At 44.4% G+C, this 16,443-nt stretch overlaps 1 protein-coding gene across 2 annotated transcripts; it reads right to left on the minus strand.

The window, feature by feature from the left end:
• Positions 1-9,919: 9,919 nt before the first annotated feature.
• Positions 9,920-13,498, minus strand: Ankrd65 (ankyrin repeat domain 65). 2 transcript variants are annotated; one of them, XM_028784898.1, is made up of 4 exons: positions 13,301-13,498; positions 12,217-12,407; positions 11,593-12,127; positions 9,920-10,915 (listed from the first exon to the last, which is right to left on the minus strand). In XM_028784898.1, the coding sequence occupies exons 1-4, from the start codon at positions 13,403-13,405 to the stop codon at positions 10,541-10,543; spliced, it is 1,206 nt and encodes a 401-aa protein (XP_028640731.1). In that variant the 5' UTR covers positions 13,406-13,498; the 3' UTR covers positions 9,920-10,540. The 2 variants fall into 2 exon arrangements, with proteins under 2 accessions (XP_028640731.1, XP_028640732.1); XM_028784899.1 differs by lacking the exon at positions 13,301-13,498 and adding an exon at positions 12,547-12,651.
• Positions 13,499-16,443: the final 2,945 nt, after the last annotated feature.

The raw sequence follows: 16,443 nt of genomic DNA on the forward strand, positions 1-16,443 counted from the left end.
TGGGCCAGATGGTCCGCACGCAGGTGACTAGTTACAGCTGGTATCAGAAACTTACAGAAACGACCAAAGAACCCTCTTGTGTGGACATCAATTGACCCTAAATGAAAGTAAAATTAAATCAAGTAAACCCATTCAAAAGACAGTCAGTCTAACTCACAGTCTCAAATGAACAAAGGTGTCTACTGTCCTGAAGATGTGTCCTGGGGATGAAACCCAGCCTCCAGCAGGGATGCTCCGGGAGCTCCCGGGGCTGGAGGGCTGAGCTCCCGGAGTTGTGGGAGATCCAAGCGCTACCGAGATGAAGACTAAGAACAGCAGAATTTACCAGCTTTACTCAGAGTAAAGCTCTGACTAAGAACTTGGCTACCAAGCCAGATGGTCAATCCAAACACTCAGGAAGCAGAAGGAGGTGGATCTCTTGAGTTCGAGGCCGGCCTGGTCTACAGGACGAGTTGCAGAACTGGGATACACAGAGAAACCCTATCGCAAAACACCTCCCCCGCACCCCTCCCCCACCCAAAAAAAACCCCAAAAGTTATTTACAGGAGCTTCAGAGAAGGCTCAGCAGTTTGAGAACATTGTTCACAACTATAGTGCTAAATGATTTGACATCTTATTCTGGCCTCAGCCAACTTGCACACTTGAGGTGTACAGATAGGCATTCAAGCAAAACACCCATGTACATGGGATGAAAAAAAAATCTTTTGCCATGGTGGTAAAAGCCTTTAATCCTAGTAGATGGGAGGCAGAAGCAGGATGATCTCTGTGAATTGTAGGCCAGCCTGGTCTATATAGAGAGTTCTAGGAGAGCTGGAACTACATAGAATGATTCTGCTTCAAACAACTCTAGGCTGGTGGTGCCTACTTTAATCTCAGCACTTGGAGTGCAGAAGCAGGAAAAACATGTCTCAAAAAACTAAAACAAACAACAGAAACAAAAAATGAATGTATAGATTTATTTATTGATGTTGGAGGACATATAGAGACCAGAGGGTAAAAAAAAAAAAAAATACTCTCGAGTGTTGCACAAAGGGAAAGTAATTTGGCAAGATGATGTCGTTTTGCAGTAAGGATGCACTAGAACCTGAACCTAGCCAGTGAAAACATTTGCCAAAATGGTCTCTTTTCTCCCTGATGTAGGTGGTGATTGCATTTCAAGCCATTGGTGGGAGGTTGGCTTCACATTCTGACAAGAACAAGATTGGTTATTCCACCCAAAAGTGAGGGAGGTTCAGGAATATAGACTCTTGTATAGGAGACAATTTCCCAGAGGGAGTTGGTTCTTTTCTACCATGTAGGTCCCAGGAAACAAATTCTGGTCCTCTGGTTCTTGACCTGCTGAGTCATCTCTCTAGGTCTTAATTCTCCCCTGCCCTTTCATGTGTGTTTGTGTGTGTGTGTGTGTGTGTGTGTGTGTGTGTATAGTGTGAGTGGGCACATGTGAGCAAGCCAGAGCAGGTATGTAGAGATCAGAGGACAATTTGTTGGGGGATTCTGGGGTTTACGTAAGTTGTCGGACTAGACACCAAATACCTTTACCTAGTAAGCCACCTCACTGGTTTCTACAATAAATATCTGAGGGCTGGAGAGAAGACTCTGGTTAAAAGCATTTGTTGCCAATTCGAAGGACCCATGTTATCAGCACTCACATATCAGCTTACAACCATCTGTAACTTCAGTTCTAGGAGCTTCAACACATCCTCCCAACTTCCTGGGTACTGGGCATATGTGTGGTGTACATACATACGTACATGTAGGCAAAATACATATGAACTAAATAAAATAAAAACTAATGATGGGATGGTAGTACACATCTTTAACCCTTGCTCTTTGGAGGCATAAACACACTGATCTAAAAATTAATGTCTGGGGCTGGAGAGATGGCTCAGTGCTTAAGAGCACTAACTGCTCTTCCAGAGGTCTTGAGTTCAATTCCCAGCAACCACATGGTGGCCCACAACCATCTGTAATGGGATCCGATGCCCTTTTCTGGTGTGTCTGAAGACAGCTATAGTGTACTCATATACATAAAATAAATTTTAAAAAAATGTCTGGCCAGGTTGATATGTTTTGTACAACCAGTGATATGTTCTGCAGAGGGTGGTATGGTGTGGAAAAGGGTCCTCATCGGATCCATGCTGAGGCATCCCTCCCACCTGAAGTACCAACCATATGATGGGCTTAGTATAAAATGAAGTTTATTTGGGGGCATGGAAGCGGATCAAAAAGGACTAGAGGGAGGGAGAGGACAGAGAAGAGAGAGAAAAAAGAGGTCTGCTGGAACACATGGAGAGAAAGGGAAAGAGGGAAGGGAGAGAGAAAAGGGTCAGAGAGAGCAAAGAGAAGACCTTTTATAGCAAGCCAGGCCTACCTAGAAGGTAGGATAGACGGAATGATAACATGCTAACACAGGTAGTGGTGGCGGCAGCTCGCACCTTTAATCCCAGTACTTGGGAGGCAGAGGAAAGTAGATCTTTGAGTTTGAGATTAGCCAGGACAGCCAGGGCTAAAACAGAGAAACCCTGTCTCAAAAAAACCAAAATGAACAAAGTCTGAGCCAGGTCGTGGCAGCTTGTGCGTTTAATTTCAGCACTCAGAGGTAGGTAGATACCTGTGAGTTTGAGGCAGCCTGGTCTACAGAGTACCTACAGGGCAGCCAGGACACAGAGAAATGCTGTCTCAAAAACAACAAAGTAAAACAAATGTCTGTCAGGTCCCAGATGGGGAAGTAGACATGAACTCTCACTTCCAACTAAGAAGCTATCTCCAATTACCACCTCTTCCTAAAAAAAATAAAAAATAAAAAATAAATAGTTTTCTAGGGGAGTCTTACAAGATATATAAACCACACCTTAAGGGCAGGCCCCACTCCTAGATGGCCACAGAAAACAAATTTAAAGGTATTTTGGGAGATTTTTTTTGTCTCATATTGTTTTGTTTGAGCATTTTTGTTTAACTTTACTGTTCTTCTGCTTATATATTATTGATGATAGGCTATTTCTTCACAGGGGAAATGAGCCAATTCAAGCCAGATTAGAACATATTAAAGGCAGGATTATTGGGAAGCTCCTCTCGAGTGAGTTCACTGGCCCGAAGGATTAAGAGAGAAAAGGAGTGACCAAATGTCTGGATTATATAGGGAGGAAGCTCTGGCAGAAGGACAGTCCAGCCCCTGGGCTGGAAAGTTTAAGGTTGGGGCCAGGGTATGTCATGTAGGGTCTGAGGGATGCTGGGAGAACCTGGAGGCCAGGTCTCCTTTGATATATAAAATATGCAACTCAATCCCTTGCCCCGGGGTTTGAAACCAAACAACTATGGTTTCTGATTTTGAGTTTTTATGGGTTTTGTTTGTAAATGTGTGTCTCTGAGTGTTTCTCAAGCTTTCCTGGAAGTTTTTTTTTTCTTTTTTCCCAATAATTTATTTTTTTATTCACTTTACATCCAGACTGCAACACCCTCTCCTCACAGTCTCACCCTTACAAAACCCTCCCACTATCACCCACTCCCCTTCTCTTCAGAGAAGGGGGAGCCCCCCTTGGGTACCACCCCACCCTAGGACATCTAGTCCCAACAAGACTAGGCACATCCTCTCCCACTGAAGCCCAACCAGGCAGTCCAATAGGAAGGGGATCCAATGGCAGGGAACAGAGTCTAGGTCAGCCCCTGTTCCACTTGTTAGGGGAACCACATGAACAGCAAGCTGCACATTTGCCTCAAGTGTATAGGGGGCCTAGGTCCAGCCCCTGCATGCTCTTTGGTTGGTGGTTCAGTCTCTGTGAGCCCCAGTGGGCCCAGGTTAGTTGACTCTGTAGGTCTTATTATGGTGTCCTTGACTCCTCTAGCTTGCTCAGTTTTATCCCTGACTCCTGATCTCTACCTGATGTTTGGCATCTGTTTCCGTTTGCTGCTGGATGAAGCCTCTCAGGAGACAGTTATGCCAGGTTCCTGTCTGCAAACATAGCAGAGTATCATTAGCAGTGTCAGGGGTGGGCTCTCTCACATGGATGGGGTGGGTTTCAAGTTGGGGCAGTCATTGATTGGTTGTTCCTTCAGTTTCTGCTCCATCTTTATCCCTGCACATCTTTTAGGCAGGACAAATTTTGGATTGAAGGTTTTGTGGGTGGGATGATGTCCCACTCCCTCCTCTGGAAGTCCTGCCTGGCTACAGAAGGTGGCCACTTCAGTGTCTATATCCCACTCAGGTAGGAATACACACATACATACATATACAAGAAAAAAATATCTTTAAAATAAAATAATCAGGTTTGATAGCAGAGGCCTTTAAGCCTAGTACTCAGAAGATGGATGTAGGCAAATCTCTGTTGTGCATTGGAGGCCAGACTAGTCTACATAGTTAGTTTTAGGCCACCTATGGAGACACAGTGAGATGCTGAAAATAAAAAAATAAACAGGGGGCTGAAAAGATGGCTCAGTGGTTAAGAGCACTGACTGATCTTCCTAGAGGTCCTGAGTTTAATTCCCAGCAACCACCTGGTGGCTCACAACCATCTGTAGTGGAATCTAATGTCCTCTTCTGGTGTGTCTGTAGTACATACATAAATAAATAAATCTTTTAAAGAGAGAGAGAGAGAAACAATTGATAAAAACAAATATCTGTATGGTATTATAAGTTTGATTTATAGACTTATTTTCTATACATTTACGCCTGTAGGTGAAACTGGAAACTCAATGTTATAAAGAATGTACTAAACTTGTTTAGAAAATATTAAGCTGCATACAGTAGAATTTAGCTAAGGGAGTGGTCAAGGATGAGTAGCATACTAACCAGAGCTTTTAGAAACTGTAGAAAGGAAAAAAATGTGTACTTCTAACAAAATTAAAATTTATGTTTACTGGGACTGGAGATATGTGCAGTAGTTAAGAGCACTTGTTCTTGCAGAGAACACAAGTTCAATTCCCAGCACCCATATGTTGACTCATAACCATCCACAACTCCAGTTCCAAGGATCCAACACCCTCTTCCAGCCTCCAGGACACTGTATGCAAATGGTGCACAGCCATACACTCGCACACAAAATAATAATTTTTTAAAAAAACATTAACTCTACTGTAGTGAGAATTCTGGAATTTTGTGTATATATGGGCTTTTCCACCTGCGTCCAAGTTCCCCAAAATAATGACTCCGAGACTCTTATATATGAATAAATGCCTAGGCCAATAGTTTTGGCTCCATTCCACCAGCTCATAACTCAATTATTCCTTTTAATTAACCTAAGTCGTGCCACATGGCTAGTTACCATCTTCCTGAGGGTTCAGGGTGAATCCTCACCATGCCTGACTCTATCTCAGAATCCTGTCTCTGTACCAGAACTTCCATCTCCCTATTTCCTGCCTAAGCTGATAAGACAACAGCATTTCACTGACAGGTGATACTCCCATACATTGCACACAAGTTTCTCTATACAATTTTGGTTTCTAAAAAAAAATCACAGAAATATTATATGAATGTGTTTTTGCTTTAATCCCAGGTGTGGGGTTAAGGGGCTGCTTTGGGCTGTCTGCAGCAGCTGACTATGATTTGCCATGTACTCTAGCAGAGGCATGGTTTTGCCAGCTGTAGATAGTTTCTGTGATTGTGTGACATTTGGAATTCTGGGTAGTTCTCAGAGGATTATATAAATGCTAGGGCCCCTAGAGGCAGGGTTGGTAGTTGTTGGTCATTCAAGGGGGTGGCTGAGGTTTGTCAGTAGTCATGCTCAAGTAAGAAACAAGAGGAAAAATTAGATTCAGGGATTCTCTCTCTCTCTCTCTCTTTCTCTCTCTCTCTCTCTTCTCTCTCTCTCTGTCCTTTTTTCTGTCCTTTCTAGTGATAGGAGGTAAAACCAAGGCGATAAAGGGTGGGTGGGAAAAAGAAGAACCCACAAAGAAGCAAAGGGCAGCTACACTTTATGGAACTGGACAATGGAGTTGTATGCCTTTAATCTCAGCACTTGGGAGACTGAAGCAAGTGGATCTCTGAGTTCCAGGCCAGCCTGGTCTACAGGATGAGTGCCAGGATAGCTAAGGCTGTCTTGAAAAACCAAAAGCAAAGGGGAAAAAAAAAGACGTTTTTGCAAATATGTTTCTGTTAAGATTTGTTCACTAGCAGGGTTGGAGAGATGAATCTGTAGTCAAGAGTACTTTCTGCTCTTCCAGAGGATCTAGGTTCAATTCCCAGCCCCCACCCACATGACTGCTCACAACTGTTTTTAGCTCTATTTCCACGGGATTCAATACCCTCTTCTGACCTTCATGGTCCCTGAAAGCACTAACTACACAGACATACATACATGCAGGCAAAATACCCATACACATAGAATATTATTATTTTTTTGTTTTGTTTTGTTTTTTCGAGACAGGGTTTCTCTGCATAGCCCTGGCTGTCCTGGAACTCACTCTGTAGACCAGGCTGGCCTCGAACTCAGAAATCCGCCTGTCTCTGCCTCCCAAGTGCTGGGATTAAAGGCGTGCGCCACCACTGCCCAGCCACATAGAATATTAAAATAAAAATAATTTTGTTAAAAACAAAGATTTGTCCACTAAGATTAGCAGCAATTGGCTGCTATTCCCATAACAAAATGAGACAGCCCTGACTCACAGTTGCCCACTGGGCCCATTCCCATATCAAAGAGCATGCCATTATGGGACAGTTCAAAGGGACAGAACTGGATAAGGGCCACCATTAAGTCCTGGCTCTCTTATCCAGAAGATCATAATTCTGCTAGGCAGGAAAGATGACCTAGTTAACAATTGTCTGGGAAAAGAAGTCTGGTATGTCTAGACATAACTATGATAATAGTTTTACATTATAAATCTCTCCACTTGTCCAAACAACCAATCCTTGGAACTTCTGTTGCTGCAAAACACGTTTAATTTTAAGCTCAAAGTATTACTTGAGGCCATGAAACTATATTAGCTGGCTGGATTTATGCATTACCCAGAACAAGTCATACACTATTACTAAAAAGTTTTTCCTTATTATCTCTAAGTGCTAGCTAGAGTAGTTTTTCACTGGGAAGGCATATTAATTTCAAAACACCCAGAATCATATAAAAATTTTCTCTAGTGAAAAAAGTCATGGTTGGAAAAGGTTAAGTAACCTTGACCTTGTCTAGGCTCCATAGACAACTTTTGCTGGATGTCCTTTATAGCTTTTCTTTCTGATCAGGAGTCAGTCCAGCTGATTTATTCACTGCCCTTGATGCTTGTTTAATATCTCTCTCTCTCTCTCTCTCTCTCTCTCTCTCTCTCTCTCTCTCTCTCTCTCTCGTAGTTAAGTCCAACAACTGTAGTCTTCAATCTGAGTTTACCTATTCCCTCATGCTTAGAATCAAGTTGTTTTGTTTTGTTCTTTTGAGACAAGGGTATACAGTTTTGACACAGAAACTATATTGTGTCCTCAGTATCTGGTGCTAGAAATCTGTGAATTCAGTCAATTGTACCAGCATCTGTCACGTTAGTCCTTACCTCCTGATTAAGATACCATTGAAGTATAGTGCATAGCACCCTCGGAAGAGGAAAGGAGATGGGGGTCTGTTATAACATCACAAACCCAATAGTTCTGAAGCCAAGATAGCCCAAGAACAAGACAAGATGCTGTGGTGTTGGAAGCGAGCAGTTTCCATGATCTTACTAGCTATGGTGGGCAATTGGGAAATAGATGCTATCTTGAACAAGATGTTTAAGCAACACTTGTCCATGGCCTTGGCATTTTGAGATGATATAAATGTTCTGTCCCTCATCAGATTCATGCCCACTAATTTGAATATTCACTGGTGATTTTCTGACTTTCCCATCCCTTCCACATTTGCTTGGCATTTTACTTTAAGAAGAGCTTTCTGAACTAGGTGTTGGAGAACATACCTTTAATCTCAGCACTCAGGAGACAGAGGCAGGGAGATCTCTGTGAGTTGAAGAGCAGCCTGATCTCCAAAGAGAATTTCAGAACAGCCAGAGCTATTACATGGAAAAGCCCTGTCTTAACAAACAAACAAACAAACAAACAAACAAACAGCTTTCCTAACTGGGCATAGTGATTTACACCTGTAACTCTGGTGCTCTGGAGCCCAAGACAGGATGTTTGCAATGAGTTCCTGCCAGCCTAAACTATAAAATAAAATTGTGTCTGAAATAAAAAATAAAGCCACCCTGGCTTACAGGGCAAGTTGCAGGAGAGCCAGGGCTACATAGAAAACCCCTGTCTTGAAAAACAAAACAAAATAAAACAAAACAAATAAGTAAAAATAAAAGTGTGTACCACATCACCATGCCCAGCTTCCTAAAGGTTTTCTCAGAACATAGAAAGCCATAAATCAAGACATTTCTGAGTACATTGGTGGAAATGTCAAAAAGGCGTTTACAGCAAGATGCGGGGAGCTCTCCCTCCTACGGGCCTCAGATGCTATCTGATGATATTTTTAGTTTTGGGGTTGGTGGAACCTTTATGGTTTTCCTATGTTCTCATAAGTTCCCTGTAATAATGACACTGTCTAATAACTGAATGTGAAATTAAAAGATTTGTATTGTATGCCCCATCTGTAAAAAATTAAGTTTTTCCTCCTGACCACTTAACTCCCAGAAATATAATGACTCTGAGACTAATTATTTGTATATAATTAAATTTTTATATATTATATATTTATATATACATTAAATGCCTAGGCCATAAGCATTGGTTTGTTCTCTGACTTGCTCTTATTACCCCTTTATTCTAACCTGGGTTCAGCTACGTGGTTGGTTTCCTCTCTTTGTTTTTGTTTTTGTTTTACATCTGTCTCCTCAGCATTCCAGGGTGAATCTCCCCCTTGCCTTTCACTATTTCCTAGAATCCTCTCTATCCATGCTGGATGTCTCACCACCTATTTCCTGTCTCAGCTCATCAGCCATAAGCTTTTTTTTTATTAACAGGTGATGCTTATAAGAGATTCTCTCTACAAAGCTAGTGGACTACTAAGTTAATTCCAAAATGTTCCTGTTATTCACAGGTTGTTAGTTCTAACATAGAGGTGGGCAAGGAATAGCTGGCTATTCAGGAGCTAAAGCTAGTTTGAGGTAAAGTAATCTGGACTAGCAATGTTCCAACATCTCTACATCAATGCAGTTGAGCCTTTGCAGGTATACATAGCTTCTTTTTTTGTTTTGTTTTGTTTTTCGAGACAGGGTTTGTCTGTGTAGCCCTGGCTGTCCTGGAACTAACTCTGTAGACCAGGCTAGCCTCGAACTCTCGAACTCAGAAATCCACCTGCCTCTGCCTCCCAAGTGCTGGGATTAAAGGCGTGCACCACCACTGCCCGGCAACATAGCTTCCTTCTAGGAGTTCTCATTGACATTTGCATGATAAGCAACCATTTTACCAACTGAGCCTTATTTATAGACTGGACTGTTCTAAAACTATGAGCCAAAAGTCACGCTTTGAAGTATCTTATTACAGAGATAAGAAAATAAACTAATATGAAAGACAAATGTAAGCCGGGCGGTGGTGGCGCACGCCTTTAATCCCAGCACTTGGGAGGAAGAGGCAGGTGGATTTCTGAGTTCGAGAGTTCGAGGCTAGCCTGGTCTACAGAGTAAGTTCCAGGACAGCCAGGGCTACACAGAGAAACCCTGTCTCGAAAAACCAAACCAAACCAAACCAAAAAAAAAAAAAAAGACAAATGTAAACAGAACATCTTCACATAAAGCAGGGGTAAGAGGGAGCCCCCACGGTGAACAGACAGAGGTGGAACCATGAGGTTTTGGTCAAATAAGTTGCCAAGACTCAACCCCACCAGTATGTGGAAGAGGCTGGAGCTAAGAAGTTATACTCCTCAGGACAGAAAACAAGTCACCATCGACATCTTCTCTTTCCAAGAAGAAGTGGTCTCTCCAAAGAAGGAGGAGTCAGGAATCTTCTTGTCCTATTATGGTCAAAAAAGCTTAGCCTCACAGAAGGAAACTTAGGGATGGTAGGGACTGTGGCTCTCAGTGAGCCAGCAGGTTAACTGCACCACTACCAACAACCATGAATTTACTTCAGGAATTCAGGGACTAATGGGGCAGGGGCTTTAATAATGGGGTTCTGACTAACACCCAAAGAGACCTCACCCCTGAACAGAAATTCTTTGCAACTTATGTAGATTTTGAGCTATAACATTCCATGTACACTGTCATCTGTAACTCTCATTTAGGTTCCAGCACCAACTTACATTTTAAGCATTTAAACATGTTTTACAGAGCCAGAAACTGCGAATGTGACCATTTTGAACAGATGGGAGATTTACACAGCAAAGAAATATTGTCACAGTTATTTCAAAATAACCCTGTTTGTTTTTTAAGTTGTTAACCATTGTTATCTTACCTGCCTGGCAGAATTATAATCCTTTTGTTAGGTAAACAAGATATAATTCGTAGCATTCTTTGTAAATAAATCTTAACAAAAAAATATTCTCTATAACCAAACACTTAATTTTGTTAGAAGTACAGCCCTACGTTTCTTATCTTTCTGTAGTTTCTAAGAAGATTGGTTAGTACAGGGAACCAGGCAGTGCCTGGGGCAGACACCCTATGGAATCAGGGCCATTTCACCCCACTGTGTCATCAAGGTAGAGTTGGCTCCTCGGCTCAGCAAAAGCTCCATAGTGGTGCTCTGGCTACACTCCACAGCAAGGTGCAGAGGAGTCTTGTGGAGCCAGCCAGCTGCATTGACTTGTGCACCACTGTCCAGGAGATGGCTGACAACTTCTACATGGCCTTCCCGAGCAGCATAGTGCAGAGGTGTGAGGCCCAGCGAGTCTCGAGCATCTACTTCAATGCCCTTAGCCACCAGCAGCTGTGTAACACATAGATATCCACCAGTAGCAGCCCTGTGGAGTGCAGAGCGGTTGTTCCTGTCCCTGATATTTGGGTCTGCCCCATGGCCCAGCAGCACCTCAATGTCCTGGAAAAGAAAAGGAAGAAGATAAGAGAAATTACCTCTGTCCAGAGGGGTGAGGATCTGGGCCTGGTGTCTACCTCATTCAATTCCTACAGCCTCTTTTTCTTTTAGGAATGAATGGGATGGAATCTAAAGCAGCCCCAGATTTTTAGATCAAATTCAACACTGTGCAAAAGCTGCCATCCTCTGGCGCCTTCTGGGCCTAACTAATCTTGAGCTCCAGTCAAGTGTTTTACATAGATGTTTGTTGCCTGGCATGGTGGCCCATACCTTAAATCCCAGTACTCAGGAGACAGAAGCTGAAGTATCTATGGGAGTTTAGGAGCAATTTAGTCGATATAGAGAGCTTCAAGCCAGCCAAGGCTATATAGTAAAATATTGTCTCAGAAAACCTACCTATCTATCTACCCATCCATTCACCTAATACATTGTTATGGACCACCAGAACAAAGTGAGCTTGTCAGGTATGGGAGACCTCTCCAGGTACGGTTGAGCTGGGAAGTTATATAAGGAAGGCCCAACTGGAAACAGGCTCAGCTCCCAAACCTTCCACTCTCCACCCTCTACCCTGCCCACCTGTGCTTCAGCATCTTTCCACTTTGTTCCTCTCCTCCCCAAGAGCTTATGGAAGTTAAGTGTAGGGGATGAGCGCAGTCATTGCAGATGAAGGCTGGACCTACTTGGTGGTGGCCTAAGCCAGCTGCCAGGCCAAGTGCAGTGGCTCCCGTACTGTCCAGGGTGTCCACATTTGCCCCCAGTGTCAGGAGAAGCCGCAACGCTGACGCACTTCCAGCTATTGCCGATACCAGAAGAGCGCCATCCAGGTCTACGCTGCCTCCAGCAGTCAGCAGCTCCAGCACCGGCAGTTGCCCACAAGCCGCTGCCCAGTGTGTGGCAGTCCAACCTCTTATATCTTTCACATCAGGGCCTGAACCTGGTGCCGCCATGAGGCATGTAACCAGTAGCGTGCGGCCCAGAGCAGCTGCCCCGTGCAGGGGCGTGAGACCCGTTTGAGAGCATGCAGATGCTGAGGCCCCACGTCGCAGCAATAGTTCTGCCACGTTCGAGTGCCCATGCCAGGCAGCCTCGTGCAATGGTGTGCGCCCCGTGTGGTCAACTGCACCTACCAGGGCCCCACGCTGCAACAGTAGGCGAACCAGTGGTGCGTGCCCTCGCATTACAGCCAGATGGAGCGGAGTCCTACCTGTGTGATCCCTGTGGGGTGCGAAAGAAGTCATAATGCTGCCCAGACGTTCAACCCCAGCAAGAGAAAGAGTCTAGAGCTAATTAGTCATGAGGCTCACCTCTCCTCCACATTGGCACCTTGCCTCAGCAGCTGCATCACCAGGCTGGGAGCACCCCACCACACTGTCTGGAACAGAGTACTCCAGCCCTGAGATGTAAGCGGTCTTTCTGTCTTTTCTGCTGGGGCCTCCTCCTCCTCCCAGACCAGCTTCATCCACTGTAGTTCCTGCTCTAGCTTGTTGGAATCCATCTGGGAGAGAGCAGAGACCTGCATCCACCCTAAGGCCCCTGGCTGGTTTACCTTACCTGTCCCTTGTCACCATGTCACCACCCCACCAGGAGGACTCAAATGTCCTTTAGCCTTCTGACAGGCTGTGGACTCCAATTACCTCCAGAGGGAGCTGGCATAGGAGCTCTATCTTCTGGTTGAGTCTGGTTCTCTCTGTTTTATTTCTAGTCTAGTCTCATTCTGGGAGGCTAGATTGGGAAGTAAGACAGGGCAAAGGGCTGCTGCTTCCTTTTGCACCATGTGAAGGTCACTAGACACTGTTCATTTAGTAACCTGAAGGGAGTCTCTGCCTGCCAGGTAGCACCCCTAGCCTGAGCACTTTGGTCCCTTGCTGACTACTAAAGCTCTTGGCCACACTCCCAGGAAGAAAGGCCAGGACAGGTTGGGAAGGACAAGCAGGAACATGCCCTGGATGACAGCCCCTCCTTCCTCCCTCCTGCCAAATAACACAAACTTTAATATGTTCTGACTTGCCCCCAGGTATCCTGAGACTACCTGCCCCCACTCCAACTTGAGATTGGAACTACCTCTCTTCCTGTTCAGATTGTTGGGGAGGGGACACAGTAAGGTTCTATCCTTTTTTCTAATAAGATGCTTTGAAAGAGGAAAAGGTTCACCACAGACACCTGAACAGTGGGGTTGGAAACTCCTGGAGAACAGGTTAAGACAGGCTAGTGCAGGCCATGAGAGGGAAGAGGTGTCTGGGTGGGAAGGGGCAGAAGCAAGCAAGGATGTCTCTGGAACAGGAGCTGTTAAGTACTTATGTCTAGAGGTAGAAAGGGGGCCTGTAGGAACAAGGCATTCATGTGGACACTTGACTCTGGTCCTGGAACAGAAAGAACAGGGTTACTCACCTGGCCAGATTCTAGTTGTGGGCAGCAGGGCCTTGCTAGTGGATCCCAATGGCTAAGCCCTGTAGTTCTCTGGAGGAGACTGTCCAACAATGAGTAGCACAACATGGAGCTGTCTGTTTTTATCTCCAGCTATCCAAAGAAAGAAGTGTCTCAAGAGACATATTTGGACTCTCTTCATCCTGGAAACAGCAGCCCTTCCAAGTGGTACAAGGAAGAGTCTCCAAACAACTGTGTGAAGGGCCCCTGTCTATCTCTGAGGCCCTGCCCAATGGAGCTCACCATTCCATTTAGATGCCGCTTCCCAAGGGTTTAGCAGCCAAAGTGAAGCAATCTTTACCTCTGACCCTGTTGTTTTCATCTTAGCACTCAACAGAAGTCTGTCCATTATTCTTTTTTGTTAGCTTGGTTTTGTTATTACACACCTTTAATCCCCCAGCACCTGAGAACAATTATTTATTTTATTTATTTGTGCATGGTTGGGAGTTTCGTGCCCAGTGGAGGTCTGATGACAACAACTTGCAGAAGTCAGTTTTCTCCTACCAGGTTATAAACAAGCTTACCTGCAAACACCCCTGCCTTTTGGACCATTTCACTGGCCAAAGTCTGTTCATTTTAAATGTCTTTCTCTCCTAAAGGAAGATGCTCCTTAAAAGCATGTTTCATAGGCTAGTCAACAAGAAGCCAAGATCTAGACCGACACAAACATTCATAGTGGGACGTGTAGTGAGAATTTTCATTCCTTTTTTTTTTTTTTTTTGGTTTTTCGAGACAGGGTTTCTCTGTGTAGCCCTGGCTGTCCTGGAACTCACTCTGTAGACCAGGCTGGCCTCGAACTCAGAAATCCACCTGCCTCTGCCTCCCAAGTGCTGGGATTAAAGGCGTGCACCACCACTGCCTGGCTTTCATTCCTTTAAAAAACACAGAAATATATAATTTCATTTTAACCCCAGGTGTGAGATATGGGGCTGCTTCACATTTGCCTTGTGCTCTAACAGGGGTGTGATTTTGCCAGCTGCAGATAGTTTCTGCAATTGTGTGACATTTGGAATTCTGGGAACTTTTCAGAGGGTATGTAAATGCTAGCTATGGCTCTGAGAGGCATTGTTGTTGGTGGTTGTTGGTGGGTTGTTGTTTGTTATTTGTTAAGTAGTTGTCTTAGGGTTTTACTGCTGTGAACAGATCAAGGTAACTCTTATAAGGACAACAATTAATTGGGGCTGGCATACAAGTTCTGTCCATTATCATCACAGTAGGAAGCATGGCAGCATCCAGGCAGCCATAGCGCTGGAGAAGAACCAAGAGTTCTACATCTTCATCTGAAGGCTGCTAGCAGAATACTGACTTCCAGGCAGTTAGGATGAGGGTCTTAAAGTCCACATCCACAGTGACACACCCACTCCAACAAGGCCACACCTTCTAATAGTGCCACTCCCTGGGCAGAGCACATACCATCTCTTTTTCTTTTTTCTTTCTTTTCTTTTTTCTTTCTTTTTCTTTTCTTTTTTTTTGTTTTTTTTTTGTTTTTGTTTTTGGTTTTGGTTTTGGTTTTTCGAGACAGGGTTTCTCTGTGTAGCCCTGGCTGTCCTGGAACTCACTCTGTAGACCAGGCTGGCCTCGTACTCAGAAATCCGCCTGCCTCTGCCTCCCAAGTGCTGGGATTAAAGGCATGTGCCACCCCTGCCTGGCACAAACCATCTCAGTAGTCATTCTTAAAGAAAAAAACAAGAAGAAATTAGATATCTTGATGGTGAAGATCAAACTTGCCCCAACAATTCGATGCCCCTAATCAACAGAAAGTAATCTAATGATAATGTTTACTTCCTTTCTCCTCTATCCTTCTTTCTCTCTTATCTAGTGTTGGAGGGTTGGAAGGGTGGGAGAATGGTGGAGAAGGGTGAGAAAAAAAAAGAACCCACAAAGTAGCCAAAGTCCAACTACAGGGATAAGCTGAGGCTCCAGCTCCCAGCACCCTCGTTCCACACAGGATGATATAGGAGTGAGTCAAGCACCCTGTTGCTAAAAAGCCATTTTCATGATGCAGCTTAATGGGGGTGGGGAGATGGGAGGATGGAAAGACCCCTATTACACTGGATCTAGGGAGACTGTAAATCTGTTCACTCCAGCTTCCCTCATCCCTTCACAGGATCCCTGTCTTCCTAGAACTTCTGTGGCCTCTTCCATCAGCTGTAGCTTTCCTTGTTGGAGCCATGCCAAACTATCAGGACAGCAGCATAGTTCACAAGCATACACAGGTCTTCTTTTGAAACCAAAAAGCCTAAAACAATTCCTGGAAAAATTCTGTAGTTTGAGTGTGTCTTCCCACAGTTCACATTTAAAACGTCTTTTCTTTCCCTTTTGTATTAATTAACTTTTTAATTTACTTTTATCCTGAAAAACTTATTTTCCAAAAGTATTTGTTGATGATATTAGCAGGTGGGGGCCTTTGAGAACTAAGGTTAAATTCAGCCCATAAAAATGGGGCCCTAGCATTTAGGGCCCCACTTACACATGACTTATACATTCACACAGATGCACATAAATAAATCGTGTGTGTGTGTGTGCACTTCAATGTGACTACCCTCAGAGACAAAAGTACATCAGATCCCCTGGAGGTGGGTAAGCACTAACTGCACAACCCTGTCATCCTGTGAATCACTCCACAACATGAAGTCACCTGGTGTCAGCTAAGGGGAAGTACAGGGCATAGGGCTGGGAAATGAGTTGATAGTTTGCTCCTAAATAGCAGCTATTGACAGGGCTTCTGTCATAGCCAAGATCTGTGAAATGAAGCCATTGTTTGGGAGAACTGGAAGATGAGAAAGGGTGAGCTGAGAGGAAGGAGGGCCCCAGTGCTCAGATGGGAAGAGCTCTGTAAGACCTGACCAGAGCACATAGGAGCTGCCTGCCTTTGCTTGGCAAAGAGGCCCAACAAGGTAGTGGGGAAAACTGTGGCAGAGGTGTAGCCCTGGAGACTGATAGTCAATGCTAGACTAAACTGGACATCATCTATTATCTGATGGCTGTGAACTGAATCTGGGGAGGGTGAAAGGATCTCTAGTCTGGGCCTAGGGTAGTTGGGGGCTAGTCCTACTGCCTACCTCTGTGATCTTGGGGGAAACATCCTTCAAGGCCTGCAGCAGGAC

The sequence above is a fragment of the Grammomys surdaster genome, unplaced genomic scaffold, assembly GCF_004785775.1.
Source record: "Grammomys surdaster isolate TR1022 unplaced genomic scaffold, NIH_TR_1.0 124903, whole genome shotgun sequence".
NCBI classification, from domain to species: domain Eukaryota; kingdom Metazoa; phylum Chordata; class Mammalia; order Rodentia; family Muridae; genus Grammomys; species Grammomys surdaster.

Coding starts and splice junctions, on each gene's coding strand:
- Ankrd65 (XM_028784898.1), bottom strand. CDS start 13,405: ATGTTGTGCTACTCATTGTTGGACAGTCTCCTCCAGAGAACTACAGGG. Junction 12,408..13,300: donor CACAACTAGAATCTGGCCAG/GTGAGTAACCCT, acceptor GCTCTCTCCCAG/ATGGATTCCAACAAGCTAGA. Junction 10,916..11,592: donor CTGGCTTAGGCCACCACCAA/GTAGGTCCAGCC, acceptor TTTCTTTTCCAG/GACATTGAGGTGCTGCTGGG.